Source organism: Grammomys surdaster, unplaced genomic scaffold (assembly GCF_004785775.1).
Source record: "Grammomys surdaster isolate TR1022 unplaced genomic scaffold, NIH_TR_1.0 165, whole genome shotgun sequence".
NCBI lineage: Eukaryota > Metazoa > Chordata > Mammalia > Rodentia > Muridae > Grammomys > Grammomys surdaster.
In genome coordinates, this window is record NW_021604613.1 from 9,401,915 (window position 1) to 9,417,578 (window position 15,664).

At 43.6% G+C, this 15,664-nt stretch overlaps 1 protein-coding gene across 3 annotated transcripts in view; it reads right to left on the reverse strand.

Annotated features, from left to right (window-relative positions):
- Rftn2 (raftlin family member 2) overlaps window positions 1-10,499 on the reverse strand; it is a 54,097-nt gene extending 43,598 nt beyond the window's left edge. For 2 of the 3 annotated variants that reach the window (XM_028765680.1, XM_028765678.1), the window contains exon 1: window positions 9,837-10,475. In XM_028765680.1, coding sequence (XP_028621513.1) covers window positions 9,837-9,975 — 139 coding nt within the window. In that variant the 5' untranslated portion in view covers window positions 9,976-10,475. Of the gene's footprint in view, window positions 1-9,836 lie in introns of all 3 variants that reach the window. The other variant, XM_028765681.1, reaches the window with a different exon arrangement.
- Window positions 10,500-15,664: the final 5,165 nt, after the last annotated feature.

Below are 15,664 nucleotides of genomic sequence, written 5' to 3' on the forward strand. Positions count from 1 at the left end.
CGGTTTTTCGAGACAGGGTTTCTCTGTGTAGTCCTGGCTGTCCTGGAACTCACTCTGTAGACCAGGCTGGCCTCAAACTCAGAAATCCACCTGCCTCTGCCTCCCGAGTGCTGGGATTAAAGGTGTGCGCCACCACCACCCGGTGAGCCAATAGTTTTTATGACTAGGATGGGATGCATGATTTCTTTTTATTATTTTTAGTAGCATTAATATTCTCTTTTTGTTTTTCAAGACAAAGTTTCTCTTCGTAGCCCTGTCTGTCCTGGAATGGTCTGTAAATCAGGCTGGCCTTGAACTCAGAAATCCGACTGCCTCTATCTCCCTAGTTCTGGGATTAAAGGAGTGCACCACCATGCCTGAAAGAGATGCATGACTTTTTTAAAGATACAGTCTCTATTTTAGTTTAAAAACTAAAAAGGGGAGAAATTGTATTTCCTAGACAGAAATCATTAAAGAAAAGAACAGAACTAGATATAGATGGAATTTAAAAGCAAAACTGCCATGTAATTGAAGTGCCCCGTACATCCCTGAAACTCTCTAAGAACATGCTTGTGTTGACTAGAGGAGAGAAAGCAAAGCTGGTACGTAGAGCATGCCTCCCCAGTCCTGCAAGTATTCACTTAAGCAGCTCCATTTTCTGCAATACTTCTCATGTTATGGAGGACAATTAAAGATTATTATCTAGAAAGAGACCTGAAATTGATTAGTAAGAAGACATGAAATTCATTCCAGGTAAGGGCTGGACTGCCTTTGCATGGGCTAGTGGAGCCCAGTGCGAAATTGTTGCTGATTGCCTGAGCACAGGAAGAAAGTTAAGAAACAGATGAGGAAGAAGGGTCAGAGGAAGTCCCCGTGCCCTCACGCTAACACTCACATGATGGAACAGTTTCATGGCAGTGAGCACTCACCCCAGCTTCTCAAACAAAAACGAGGCACTCCACCGAGAGTCACGCTGGCCAGCATGGATCCATTTCCTTCCGTTTTATTCCCTCTTGGATTTCAACTAATGTCCTACATCTAAAATATTTTCTTCATCATAATGAATAGACATGGAAACAAAGAGAACAGTCCTGAACTTTGAAGAGGCACCTGGTCTCCGGGGAAACACCCAGCCCTGTCTGTCTATGTGGCAGGCTTCCTTACCCATCTGGCTTTACTCTTGTTTAAAACATTTGGCCTACAAACCCTGACTTTTTATGTTTTTTGTTTGTTTGTTTGTTTGTTTTGCTTTTCAAGATAGGGTTTCTCTGTGTAGCCCTGGCTGTCCTGGAACTCACTCTGTAGACCAGGCTGGCCTCGAACTCAGAAGATTATTTAACAAGGCTAACGATGTAGCCTTGTTGGAGTAGGTGTGTCACTGTGTGTGTGGGCTTTAAGACCCTCATCCTAGTTGCTTGGAAGCCAGTATTCTGCTAGCAGTCTTCAGATGCAGATGTAGAACTCTGCCTGCACCATGCCTGCCTGGATGTTGTCATGCTCCCACCTTGATGCTAATGGACTGAACCTCTGAACTTGTAGGCCATCCCCAACTAAATGTTTTTATAAGAGTTGCCTTGGTCATGGTGTCTGTTCACAGCAGTAAAACCCTAAGACACTCCCTAAGGGTACCTGCTGTGACTTCGCTCAATGATGGGGCGTGACTGCAAGTGTAAGATGAAATAAGCCTTTTTCTTTCTAGGTTGTTTTCAATCATGGTGTTCACTATATCAACAGGATGACAAACTAGGAAAGGATTTGGTAAAGAACAGTGTGACTTTTGTCCAAGGGTTTCACTGAGCTGGCTTTGCTTCCCTGGCTTGGCTGGTTTGGTAGGAGCCACTACTAGGTGTGTGTACATGCATGTGTGTGTATATGTGTGTGTACACATGCATATGTGCACATTGGTGTATATATGCATGTGTGTATATGTGTATGTGTGTGCATATGTGTGTGTATGTGTGTGTGTAGACCAGGGGTCTTGTTGTCAATCTCCATCTCAAATTCAAAGCTTTTGTGGAGAACTTCTTTTCATGTCGTCCCTCTATTTGAATGTTTTCAATGGTGTTGGTGACTGTTTGGCATCCAAACCTAACTGATCTCACTGTGAGGAGGGCAGAGCAGGCACACTCGGCAAGGACTTTTCAACCTCATTCAAAGAGTGGAGTAATTATGTATCTATGACAGGCCCAGTCCTTGAGGACAAGCCTTTGATTTGATGTCTTTATGAAGGGCAGTATTATCAGAGCTTTAGACACAGGAGATTAAGGCTGACACAGAAGATTACCACAAGTTCTAAAGCTGCCTGTGTTACATACATGAGTTTCAAGCTAGACTGGGCTATATAACATGAGGCCTTAAGAAAAAAACCCAAATTACTAAAACAGATACAAAGCCACACTCCACCATGAAGCCGAGCAATTGTTAAACACTGAAAGTTTGGCCCTGACGACATAATGCTATAAGAACTACATATGTTCATTTCTGCCAACTTACCTCCGAGGACTGGTTTGTATTTATGGAATGCATCTAAAATTGTTATCTTAAGTAAAAACAAAATGTGGAAACTCTAGCAAGCAACTTTGCCATAGTTTTAAAGGGAGGAATGGCATGTTCTCTCCAGCAACTGTAGAACAGAGTCAATTCCTACAAGTGCCAAGTCCTGTGTGAACAGGTCATGTCTAGTTCTTGATCTCTGGATGGTGGATATTATTTATTGCCTGATAAGGCAACTCAAGGAGAGAGATTAGGACGTTAATTTATTGTTAGTAATTTCTAAGGCGGAGCTGGGACCCAGGCAGGAAGATGTAGAAAGTGGGACACTTCTGTGCCACAGGAAGGGAAATGTCATTGGTTTGAACCACGGTTGTTGACGATTTGTGAATTCAGACATGAGATCAGACAAATCACGGTTCTCAACCTTCCTGATGCTTCAGTCCTTTAATACAGTCCCTCATGCTGTGGTGAACCCCCAACTATAAAGTTATTTTCATTGCTACATCATACTTGTAACTTTGCTACTGTTGTGAATAGTAATGAAAATACCTGGTATCCAGGATATCTGCTATGTGACCTCTGTGAAAGGGTCAAGACCCACAGGTTGTGAGGATTATGTGATTTAAGAAATCAAGAAACAGGCTACAATATAAATAACATTTCAACCGTTGTTTATTAACGAAACTGGCAACTGCTGAAGTCACTCAGTATTGTTAAATGAAGTAACATAATGGCAGTTTTTCTTTTTCTTTCTTCTTGTATTTTGAGGCAGGGTCTTAGGAGCCCAGGCTGTCCTTGAACATAGAGCCAATTATCCTGCACCAGGCTCCCGAGGGCTGGAATTAGAGGCATGTGCTGGCTTGCTTGGCACTGGACAGATGACAATAGACTCGTGGCACTTTGAGAATCTGGTGACCTGCCTTTGTCTGTTTTCTCCTTCATGTACGGAAGCTCCTCTTGGCTTTCTGTGCTGCCCCCTCAGGCCACAGAATTCCTCCTGCCTCTGGCCTCCAGTCAGCTGACTTTCTGCCTTGTTTGCTTTATCTCCATCCACACCCCCATCCACTCTTTCAAGTGTTCCCTGGAGGGTGGGTATAACACATACGGGAAAACGCACACAACGTACTTAAAACTACCAACTCTCAGGCAACGATTATTTAACGAAAAAGCAAGGAAGTGGCCTGCTCTCCCGAGACCTCCCATCCACCCTTTCCAATCTTGGCTTTCTCTTTCCACCATACAGAGCCCTGACTGTGCAGTAATCACTCCTTGCTCTTCCCTTAGTGCTGCAGACCAGGACTACAGCCCTAACCTCTACAATTTAGTGTCAAGCAGAGACTAAGAGCTAGAGGAGCAGCCTGCCCCCCGCCCCCCAGCTATACTGCCAGGCCAACTGGTAGATGTCTTGAGCCTTATGAAATGGGATCCTGCAGTGGCTACTCAGTGTCTCACTCTACATCATGCACTGTTGGGTTTACCTGTGAGCAGAGTTGTGCTTTCATTGCACTGTAAGAGTGTCAGCAAAGGATGACCATGGAGTTTAGCTGTATCCCCTTTGGCTGTTCTAGCATAGTGTGCAGAGTTGGTCAGGTGTGATGGAGGCTACACGGCTCAGAAAGCCTACCTACCATGTTTTTAGTTTGGTCCTTTACAGAAACTATTAGTGGATGTCTGTATTCCAGTGGTCACTCTCCTGTGGCTTGGGAGTTCCCAGTTGTTTGGCTTGGACACCCTTGTGCACCACATGGTGTGTGCTGGCACTGGGCATCTCTCCAGTTAAATAGAACATGTCAATTGTCTTTCCAAATGATTATAACATGGCCCTCTTTCAAAATTGAGCTATTCTGGGTGTGTTGTAGTAGTGGTTTTAATACGCATGTTCTTTATCACCGATCACTGCAATACAGTTTCACATGTCTTTTGGCCACTTGGATTTCTGATTTGTCTGTCCAGATTCTTGTCTATTCTTTTATTGAGCTGTCTTTTCCTTATTGTCTTGTAGTGATAGTTTAAGTATTCAGGACAGAAGCCTTTACTGAGTCTCACTCATTCTTTCCATCTCAGATGAGGTGGCACTTCTGAAGAGCCTTTCTGGACCTGCCTACTCAGGTCCACAGCCTCTACAGTCCCAGGCTGCACAGGGCATAGTGTGAAAGAACACTGTGACTGCATGTTTCCTTCCCAGTTCCTGCCACAGGAACTCTTGCAGAGGCAGTCTGCTCACACACACAGAACGAGGCAATTTTAGAGTGTACACAAGAGGTACTAAGAGTGTGCTCTTTCCTTGATACAAATGGCACAGGCAGGAAAAGAGGCCACAGAGATGGCGCAGAAAGCTGGCAGGAATAAAGCTGGCAGGAATAAAGCTGGCAGGAATGCATACACACTGTCTGTTTCCTTGGTTTGTTTTTGAGTCAGGGTCTCATGTAGCACAAGCTGGTCTCAAACTTGCTGTGCAGACAAGACTAGTTTTGAGCCTCTGATCCTTCTGCCTCCACTTGCACAGTGCTGGGATTATAGGCCTGTGTCTTTCACACTTTGTTTTATGCAGTGCAGGGAATTGAACCCAAAGCTCCATGCATACTAGGCACACACTGCCAACTAAGCTACAGCATTTCCCGCTCTTGGCCGTTTTAAAAGTGGGTCAGCTGTATGCTATTATTAGAGATCCCTTCCTCTCCAGACTCAGAATGGAATTCTTTTCCACAATAGTCTGTGTTTGTGAGATTTGTTATTTTTCTCGGGTGGACTATGTCACCATTTCAAACATAATGGAACACCTTATATAGTTTAGTAGAAGAAGAAATAGAGATTACATCAATGCTTAAGAGGATTCAGTCATTACTACATGCTACCCCCATCCCATTAGCACTTTAACATGTAAAAAACCTTTGATTGCCAGGGGGATGTGTCCCAGAGTTTATTAGATTGATACAGCTATACAAAACGCAACTTGACTTTTATTTCCCTTCACCTCTGTCTCCTCCGCCCTCTTCTTTATTTCTGACAGGTCTTGTAGCTCAGGCTGGCCCCAGTCTTACCATCTTCCTGTCTTAGTCCTCTGAGCCCTGGGATTATAGGCATACAGCATCGTGCTTAGCTTTTTTTTTTTTAACCTCTATTTCTGACCATGTATTAACTCTTGCTGACTTTAGTACATTCTCTCTGTACAGTGACATTCCTATTCTTCTTTTTTTTTTTTTGGTTTGGTTTTTCGAGACAGGGTTTCTCTGTGTAGCCCTGGCTGTCCTGGAACTCACTCTGTAGACCAGGCTAGCCTCGAACTCTCGAACTCAGAAATCCGCCTGCCTCTGCCTCCCAAGTGCTGGGATTAAAGGCGTGCGCCACCACCGCCCGGCCATTCCTATTCTTCTTGAATGTTCTCTAGCACTTCACATAACTGATTCCGTCTGTATTAAACCTGTGCTCTTGGCTTGCTGCTATTATTTGAGTTATTCTCTTTACAGCTGTGCCCCAGATCAGGCCAACACACTTTGGCTGGCCACATACTCCCTCTTTTGAAGACTTTATTTTACTTGCCCTGCAAATCACCACTTCTAGCTGGGAATACAAGAGGAGCAAGAACTGTATTTAAAGAAGGAAAGGGATGAGGTCCATCCCAGCCTTGGATATAGAGGTGTTCTCACAGGAGGGACAGTAGCAGCTAGCTTTAGAGAGCACTCCCTTTGTGGGTAATCTTTTGTCATTTCCTTTAATATCTAAAACAGCTGTCTGATATAAGCAGTGTTAGAATTCCTGTTTTCAGTTAAGGGATCTGGACAGCAGCTTAAAAGAACTCATGACCCAGGAACTCATGACCCATGACTAGAGCACTGGTTCTCAAACTCTGGGTTGGACCCCTTTGGGGTCGCATATCAGATATCCTGCATATCAGATATTTGCATTATAATTCATAACAGTAGCAAAATTACAGTTATGAAGTAGCAACAAAAATGATTTTATGGTTGGGGGAATCACAACATGAGGAGCTATATTAAAGGGTCCCAGCCTTAGAAAGGTTGAGAAGCACTGCACTAGAGTCTTGTGGACCTGATCATTGTGCTATTATTTTCCTAGTTGAGATGTAAGGAATATCTGAAAGACACCCCCTCCCAACAAAACAAAAAACCCAAACTAAACACAAACAAACAACAAAGAAGCCACTGCAGACAGAGGGCAGGGAGAGCAGAGAGGAATGGAATAGCTATGAAGAGTAGAAAGAGAATGTGGAGGAGAGAAGAGATGGGGGAAGTTTACATTGTTTTCTGGTTGGATCTGATGTGTGTGTGCATGCGTGTATGCATGGGTGTGTGTGTTCATGTGTGTACATCATGTGGAGGACAGAGGCTGACACTGGTCACCATCCACAATCACTTTGTACATTACTTCTTGAGACAGGCAGGTTTCCTATTGTATCTGGCATTCATAGAATGGCAAGGCTGGCTGGACGGTGCTCTCCAGACATCTGCCTGCTTGACTCCTGGGGATGGGGTCACTCGACATGCCTGGGTTTTATGTGGAACTCTGGTTCTTATGCTTGGACAGCAAGCATTTTGCTGACAGAGCACTTCCCTGTACCTGGCTGGACATTTGCTGAGAGGGTGGGAAGAGGGCAGTAACAAGAGCATGCATCCACAACGGAGGGGCTGCTCTGAACCACTGAGCAGTGAAGGAAAACTACATCTCATTCTGCTATGGTATATGCTGTGGAGTATATGCAGTATATGCTGTTGGAGTAGGTGTGGGCTTGTTGCATGTAGGTGCGTCACTGTGGGTGTGGGCTTTAAGACCCTCATCCTAGCTGCCTGGAAGCCAGTATTATCTAGCACTTAGCATCTTCAGATGCAGATGTAGAACTCTCGGCTCTGCCTGCACTGAGACTGCCTGGACACCGTCATGCTCCTGCCTTGATGATAATGGACTGAACCTCTGCACCTATAAGCCAGCCCCAATTAAATGTTGTCCTTTGTAAGACTTGCCTTGGTCATGGTGTCTGTTCACAGAAGTAAAACCCTAAGACACATACACTACCATGGAAACTTAGTACAACAGAATTTGCAATGCAGTGATTGGGGGAGGGGAGAAAGGTAGAACTGTGGGAAACAACTTGCTCAAAATAAACTGTAACATAACACAGGGACTTGGAAGGCTCCCTTCCTTAAACCTTATTCTCTGTTCTATGGCTTCTGTTCGGGAAAAAAAACCAAACCAAACCAAAACAACAACAACAACAACAACAACAACAACAAATCGAGGAAAGTAAGAGACAGGTTCATTGTGAATACACACAGCTGTCACCAGTCCATTTTGTTTCCGCCAAGGTTTCTCACTGTGTGGTAGTCTGGCAGCTAGGAGCAGCCACTACTCAGTTCTCTTCCCAGAAATCCCAGGAAGGGATGGCCAGTGCCAAGCAGAAGGCTGGCATGTGTTAGCCCACCCAGACTCACTATCATAGACACTGGAGTGGCAGGCAGGTGGCTGTCAAAGACAGGAGGAGAAAGGCAGGCTAACTATGCCTGGAAGAGGGGGCGGAGCTGGGCTGGTACACAGAGTCCTGGCTTCAGAAGCAAAGGCAAAGGCAAGACCAAAACAAATGGTTGAACAAAAACCCCAAACAAGAACATGTGGGAGAACTAGGAAGAGATGGGCCCCGGAGACCAGGCGCCTGTACCAAATAGGAAGCAGATGCTACCTAAAGCCATGTGCCTGCTTTAGTGTGCGCATGCGCACATCAAACCCATGCCTGTGCTTTACAGTGAAACTACCCTTTCGTAGCAACATCTAGAGTGGAAGGTGGAAATTATGCTCCTTTCATGGACAAAAAGGTTTCTGATAAAAACCAGAATGACTGTTGAATAAAACCAGTGTATCTTCTTGATTCAAAGGTAATCGCATGTATAGAAATTTGTTGGAGGTGCTAACGTTTTGAAATGGCATAGTCAGAAAAATGTTAACTCCTTAAAGTTCTATAGTCCTACGGTGAGCTGTGCATCAGAATCCTAAAGTGCAGATGACAATGGTTCTGGCTTAAAGCTTCAGGAATCCATAAGAAAGACATGTTTATACATCCTATGCACTTCCATCCAATCCAGTCTGTATTGATAAGGATGAGAACCACACTGTAGAAGCACCCTGTCACAAGGATTTTTCTCGAATGTCTTTTTAAAAAGGCATATAAAAAGTCATGACTATTTGGCTACTTTTCCTTCAGCACTAACTCAATCAACTTTAAATTCATACAACAAAGAAGAAAATTAAGACTATTAACTTTTCTTCTTCTGGCAGCCCCATCCTTACTTGGAGTCTTTGATCAAAATAGTTGGTAAATACGTTCGACACACAGGTACAGATCTTCTGCGTCTCTGAATTTTGCTTGCTGGCCAGCTCAATTTTTAACAAAGAAAAATGGGCTGCTCTTGCTTCCTGCACAAAGATGCAGTGTTTTCAGAGGGGAAGGGTGGTGGTAGCGGTGGCCGAGAGGAAAAGACAATACGTAGTTGAATACAGAGTACAGTTTTCTATTAACTAATGGAATGTATAATCAAAGAGTTAAAATTGGAACTTAATACTGGTATTTGGAAAAACTCAGCAAGCAAATTTCATTTTTTTCCTCTCTCTTTTTAAAAGCACATCATAATTAAAGATGCAGTTTGTTTTAAACACTGTTATGTCCTGTGTCTCAGGAACTCTGAAGCAGTATTCAGAATTTCCACGAGAGGAGGGAGGCAAAGCCTTGGGTCAAGAGGAGGCACCTCAGTCCTTCCCGGAGCTGCCATCTGGGCTTGTTTGTTTGTGTTTCCAACTTTTTGGAAGAGAGTTTCTCTGTTAGGGATGGAGCACCCAGCAGAGGGAGTGCCTTCCAGTAGGCTACTTTTCCCCATTAAAACAAAAACAACTAATTTTTTTTCTACCTTTAGTTTGGTCAATCCTATCATATGAGCAACACAAAATTCAGCAGCATACTGGCCACCTCAGAATTGCCTTGGTGGAGTTTTCCACAAGGCACATGAGTCCGTAGCCCACAGTCCCTGCCTTTCAAATCTTTTCAAAGCACAAGCTGTCATTAAGGCTCCAGCAATTTGGCCTAGAAATCAAACATTTGTCCCATTTGCTTTAAAAATGAAACGAACATTTCCAAGTAGTTTTTTAAAAATTTTGTATAATACATATAAGCCATGTTAAAAAAAAAAAGCACACGAAACAAAAAACAAAACAAAATCTTCCCAAATATAATTAAGAAACAAAGCGTCATTGACCAATTTCACTGCAGAAAAGAGCATAAGAATCCACAGGTCCACACCTCAGAAAATTAGTATTCTCTTATTGTGGAAACAGATAAGAACTACAATAGGAATAAGGAGTACCTTGTAAAGTAAAATCCAGCAGGGCATATTCATAAGCAAATTCTGTCTTTGTTTCCACTTGCGGTCTCTTCAGGGTAGAAAATATTTTTCCAGGGCTGCTTTCATCGGGGTCTTCCAGCTTCCTAAGTCCGCACCCCATGGCAAAGTCTACAAGGAGTTAAGATCGCAGGGAAGAGCCAGAGGAGCGAGAGCAGTCAATTAAGCTGCGAAAACAAAGTTACAGACTTAACTGCTTTGATTTGGTTTTCAGCGAAATGATAGATAGCCAGAAAGAGAGCGGCGGGTCCAAGGCGAGGAGCTGGGGACTTTATCCATTCTTCTTTAAGGTCACTGAGCCCATGGTTTAGCTCCAGCTCCAGGAGGCTGGGCTCAATCTTTGAGGAGCTAGCAAGCTGCTACAACTTAGTGGAGAATTTCCATGCCACGTCAATTTACAGCCAGCCAGCCCCCTACCAGAGTTCTGCCGCTCAGGGCACCGACGGGCTTTGTCTCACCCAGTTGGCTGAATGGAAAAGAGGTGTCCAGAAACGGAATTAAAGGCAAAACTGCAACTCTGGTGTGATTATCTACGGATAGAAGATAAAGTCAGTCAAAGTGATGCGGTTCTTTCGATTTCCTCTGGTCAGTCCTGTGCTGAAGCTCTCTTCCCTGCTTCTACCAAGGAAGCAGAAAGGGGGGAGGGCAGGGGAAGGGAGGGAGGGAAGGAGGAAAAGAGGGAAGGACAGAGGGAGGGGGAAGGGGAAAGATAGAGGGGAGAGAGGGAGAGGGAGAAAGAGAGAAGAAAAGGGAGAGAGGGAGAGGGAGAGTCAGAGAGGAGAGAGGAGGGAGTCAGAGAGGAGAGAGGGAGAGGGAGAGAGAGAGAGAGAGAGAGAGAGAGAGAGAGAGAGAGAGAGAGAGAGAGAGAGAGAGAGAGAGAGATAAAAAAAGAGGTTGTAAACGAAATAAGTTTTAAAAGGTATCCATAGAAGTCAACAGAAGTGCAACAGGAGAGAGAGAGAGAGAGAGAGAGAGAGAGAGAGAGAGAGAGAGAGAGAGAGAGAGAGAGAGAGAGAATCCTATAAAAGCACTTCAGTCCTAGGTTCAACTTTTGAAAACTTATTTCCACATGGTGTTTCTTTTTGCTGGACAAATGTGCTGATTAAAACCATCAAGTATAAAGAAAAGCACAAAGAACTTAAGACATTCCATAAAGACTTGGGGAAGAAAGAGGATAATGGATGTGGTCAAAGTACATTGAATAAATATATAGAAATGTCACCATGATTTTAGTTTTTCTTTTCTTTTGTTCAATTAGCATTCACTAATGAACAAAGAAAAAAAGTTAAAAGGAAGAACATCTTACATAATTGCAAAGAAGAGACAGTTCCATGAGGAATTAGTTCCCCTAGCATTCTTGGTTTGTTATTTTACTTATATATGTGGATGTGTGTGGTGCAGGGATCCTTGGCTTCCAGAAGAGGGGATCAGATCCTCTGGACCCGGGGCAACAAGTGGCTATAAACTCCCATGTGAGCGCTGGAACCTCACCTCCAAAGCAGCCAGTGCCCTCAGGTCTAGGTTGGCTCTCCGGCCCAGTGCCCATGATTTAACCCCCTCCCCCCACTAGAAGACTTAGAGTGGTGACTGACTACAGCCTTTCAGGTCTCAAAACAGCCTTAGTTAAAAAAAAGTCCAATGTAGATCACTTGACTCACCTCATCTTATTTGTAATGTGAGTGGTAAGTTGCTGCTTGCCTGAGGTCCAGGATGATTTACAAGGAGCAACTGCAATGCACATTTACTGTTGTGTCTGCCAGGTCCAGGATGGTGTGCTCCAGCCACTCGGAGCCCTGGAAGCAGACTGCTTGTGTGTGGCTTCTCCTTCTCATGCTTACCACAGACATGCTCTTGGGCAGGTTACTTGAGTTCTTTGAATACCAATTTCTTTTCCTCTTAAAATGTCCCTAGCGGGATGTCTGCCACAGGATGGTTTTAACGACTGAGAGAGAACCTGATCTTCTGCCCTAGCGCTCTGCCTGCAGAGAGCAACGCATTTATCAACGTGCGCTCCTATGAGACAAGGCTGATGGGAAAGAAGTGATTTCAGCACCACTCCAACTATTTATAAAATAAACCCTGATCTCCTTTGAGAACCTGGAGAATGCCAGTGTGAAGAAAAATTTCAGTCCATTAAATTGTGCACACGAAAACCCTGGAAGGAACACGTGCTGATTATTTAGTCTGTAGATCACTGTCATCTTTTGCCTCGTACTTCTTTAAGTATTTTACTTCTCAAAAGTGTTTTGTATAGGAGACCATTCCATGGTCTCCATGTTAAAGGATGGGCATAATCAGTGGAAGGGAATTCTGGGTAAATCAGATGAATCAGACAGTAGACAGAGTGACTCATCTGACTATTTACAAAGATTCATGATTGCCATACTTTATGTCCTTTTTTGTAGAATGGGCTGTTGTGCTGTTATACAGTAACCATGGAATCTCTGCTGGTCACTGGCACCAATTACGGTGATTGGAGAGTTATTTATTAAGTATCCATTACCTTTATCAAGGGCCTGCCATTTCCAGGCACTCAAAGACTACTGGATATAAAAGATGACTCAACAGCAACATATGGGACAATATCCTGGATGGTTTCAAGGATGAGTGTACGGAGGACTGACACAGAGAGGCGGGAGTGTATCCCTGGAGAAGAGGAACACATAACTAAAGCCAGAATTGTGAGACACTGTGGCACAAATGAGCAACACTAAGCAGTTGATTACTAGAACATAAAAATGTGAAAGCAAAGCGAAGCGAAGCGAAGCAAAACAAAAAGCACTAATCTGGGAAAGAAGAAAGGGGTAAGCTAAGGGCTATGAATGCTTCCGTTTTATTTTGTAGGGGGTAAAAGGGAATCAAATAGCCAAATAGAGTCAAGGGACATCCATTTTCATATTAGGTATATCACTGGTACCGCCTGAGGAAGATGCTTTAAACCCAATGAAGGGGGCTAGAAAGAAGGCTACTGAGTTCAACGGGTGCTGATGCTGACTGGATGCAGCTCTTTCTTACTATCATGCATGTCGTTACCACTATGTAATTGTGTATTATTAGGCTATAATATATTATTATTGTGTATGTACTTACTATAATTGTGTGTGTGCGTGCATGGAGGCTAGAGGATAACTTCAGGTGTTATATCTTAGGAGTTGTCCCTTTTTTTCTTTTTCTTTTGAGACAGGGTTTCTCTGTGTAGGCCTACCTGTCTTGGAACATGCTCTGTAAACTAGGCTGAACTTGAACTCACCAAGATCCTCCTGCCTCTGTCTCCCGAGTGCTGGGATCAAAGGTGTGTGCCACTACCACACAGCATCTCCCTATTTTTAAGACTGTCTCTCACGGTTGGAACTTTCCAAGTAGTCTAGGCTGGCGGCAAGCCTGAGGCCGCTGTGTCTCCACCCCCTCCTCGCGGGGACTGGACTATGCTCAGCTTTTTTTATTTTTTATTTTTTTTAATTTAAATGTTGCTTGTGAAGATTGAACACATATCCTCATGCTTGCAAGGGAAGCACATTTTTGCCTTGGCTGGCCTGGAACTCACTATATACACTAGGTTGTCTTTGAACTCACAGATCCAGGGTTCTGGGATTAAAGGCATCACTATTCACAAGCATTTCTCTTCTAGCAAGAGGAGCTGTAGGTTCTTAAGGTCATAACTGAGTAACACTTAGGCCATTTCTCCCTACAATTGCCAAAGAATGAAATTTTGTTAGACTTTTAACACTATTTAAAAATCATTTTCATGTACGAATGTGGCATATATTCCTGTCTTAACAATTACTGCTACTTATTTGTAGGTTTCACATCTGGATATTCCAACAGATGCATATTGAAACTGTGTTTTGAAAACTGCACCTGGACAGAACATGTACATTTTTGTTATTGTTCCTGAATAAAAAAGCCTAACAAGATGAGGCATTTACACACTACCTTTTAATATTAAATGTTAGTGTACAACTTAGAGATGATTTGAGGAAGTAGAGACAATTGTGTGCAAGATATTCAAATATTGCATCATTTTATATAAGGGCTGGACATCCTTGGATTTGGGTATCTGTGAGTCTTGACACCAACCTCTGAGGACTCTGTAATATCTGTCCTGGCACTTCACTGCATCCCTACAACACCACTTGGCAAGAAACATTTGGTTGTTTTAAGTTTCCACTGTGAAAAGTTTTGTAAGGATTATTTTCCCGCCCTTGAATTACTTTTAAAATATGTATATTCTCTTTCATACATAGTGAAATAGTTTATTACTTTCTAAGTGATTTATTTGTAAGTAGACAATACTTGGACTTAAGGCTCACTCAAAAGGAGGGAATTCAAGTCTCTCTCTCTCTTTTTTTTTTTTTTTTTTGAGACAGGATTTCTCTGTGTAGTCCTGGCTGTCCTGGATCTCACTCTGTAGACCAGGCTGGCCTCGAACTCAGAAATCTGCCTGCCTCTGCCTCCCAAGTGCTGGGATTAAAGGCATGCGCCACCACCACCCGGCCGAATTCAAGTCTTTTATTGTAAACGTAGCAAATGACCAGTGGCTGGTGAGGTCATGGTCTCAAGAAGAAAGCTTATTCCTGGCTTTTCCTAAAGCAGTGGAATTGCTAACTTCTTTCTAAACCCTAATCCTAATAACCACAGATAAATGCAGTTCTTACCCCTTATCAAAGAAAATTGTGCATTAGACAAAGAAGCCACAACTGGTCAAAATGTGGAGAACGACTGAGCATCGGGTGCCTGGTACCAAATGATAGCATCTACAATGCAACCTCTCTACCCAAGCTCAGGGAACCAGAGGGCAGAGGGCCAGGAAGTCTGCTACAAGATTGTGTCTTCTACATGTGACAGGGAAACGGAACCTGCGAAATATCAACAATATCGGGCTTTTTGTTTGTTTGATTTGTATTTTTTCTTGAGACAGGTGTGTGTGTGTGTGTGTGTGTGTGTATGTATGTATCCCTTGTCTGTCCTGGAATTCACTTTGTAGACCAGGCTTGCTTCTGCCTCCTGAGTGCTGGGATCAAGGGTATGCACTATTACCACTGCCCAGCTGACAATAAGGCTCCTTAAACAAGGCCTGAACAAAGCCATCTGGCATGCCAATGTTGATGGGGAAATCTCATGGGGTCCCACCTCAAGATAGGCAATTAATGACTGCCAAAAGAGGCATAATTAGTTTTCCCCAGGGATGAGCCCCCTAAACGGTTATCCAGTGCCATATGGCCAACCATAAAAGCATACATGCAGCCGGGCAGTGGTGGTGCACGCCTTTAATCCCAGTTGGGAGGCAGAGACAGGCGGATTTCTGAGTTCGAGGCCAGCCTGGTCTACAGAGTGAAACCCTGTATCGAATCCCCCCCAAACAACAACAACAACAACAAACTATACATGCAAGCAACAATCAATGGACAAAGTGGCTTGTGTGTAATATATTTATGTCCAACTCCCCAAAAATCTCATCCTGAGACCAGCAGGAGTAGGACTCCTCCCCTGATGTCCTGGGCCTGCATGTCCTGGTGCAGTAGCCTTGTGACCGTCACCTCTGCCACTGGGAGAAAAGGAAATAACATGTCTGAACATTTGCTGAGCCTTAAGGATTGATTTGAGAATTCATCCAGGGTCTGGAGTTTGGAGTCACAGATGTGCAGATAAAGAAACGTTAACTTTCAGCTCTATTGTACAAAATCAGTCACAAATTTTTCCTCAAATAGTCCTGAAATTCTTCCAAGCCTGAGCTTTTAGTATGGAATCCTTTTTTTTTTTTTTTTTTTTTTTGGTTATTTTCGAGACAGGGT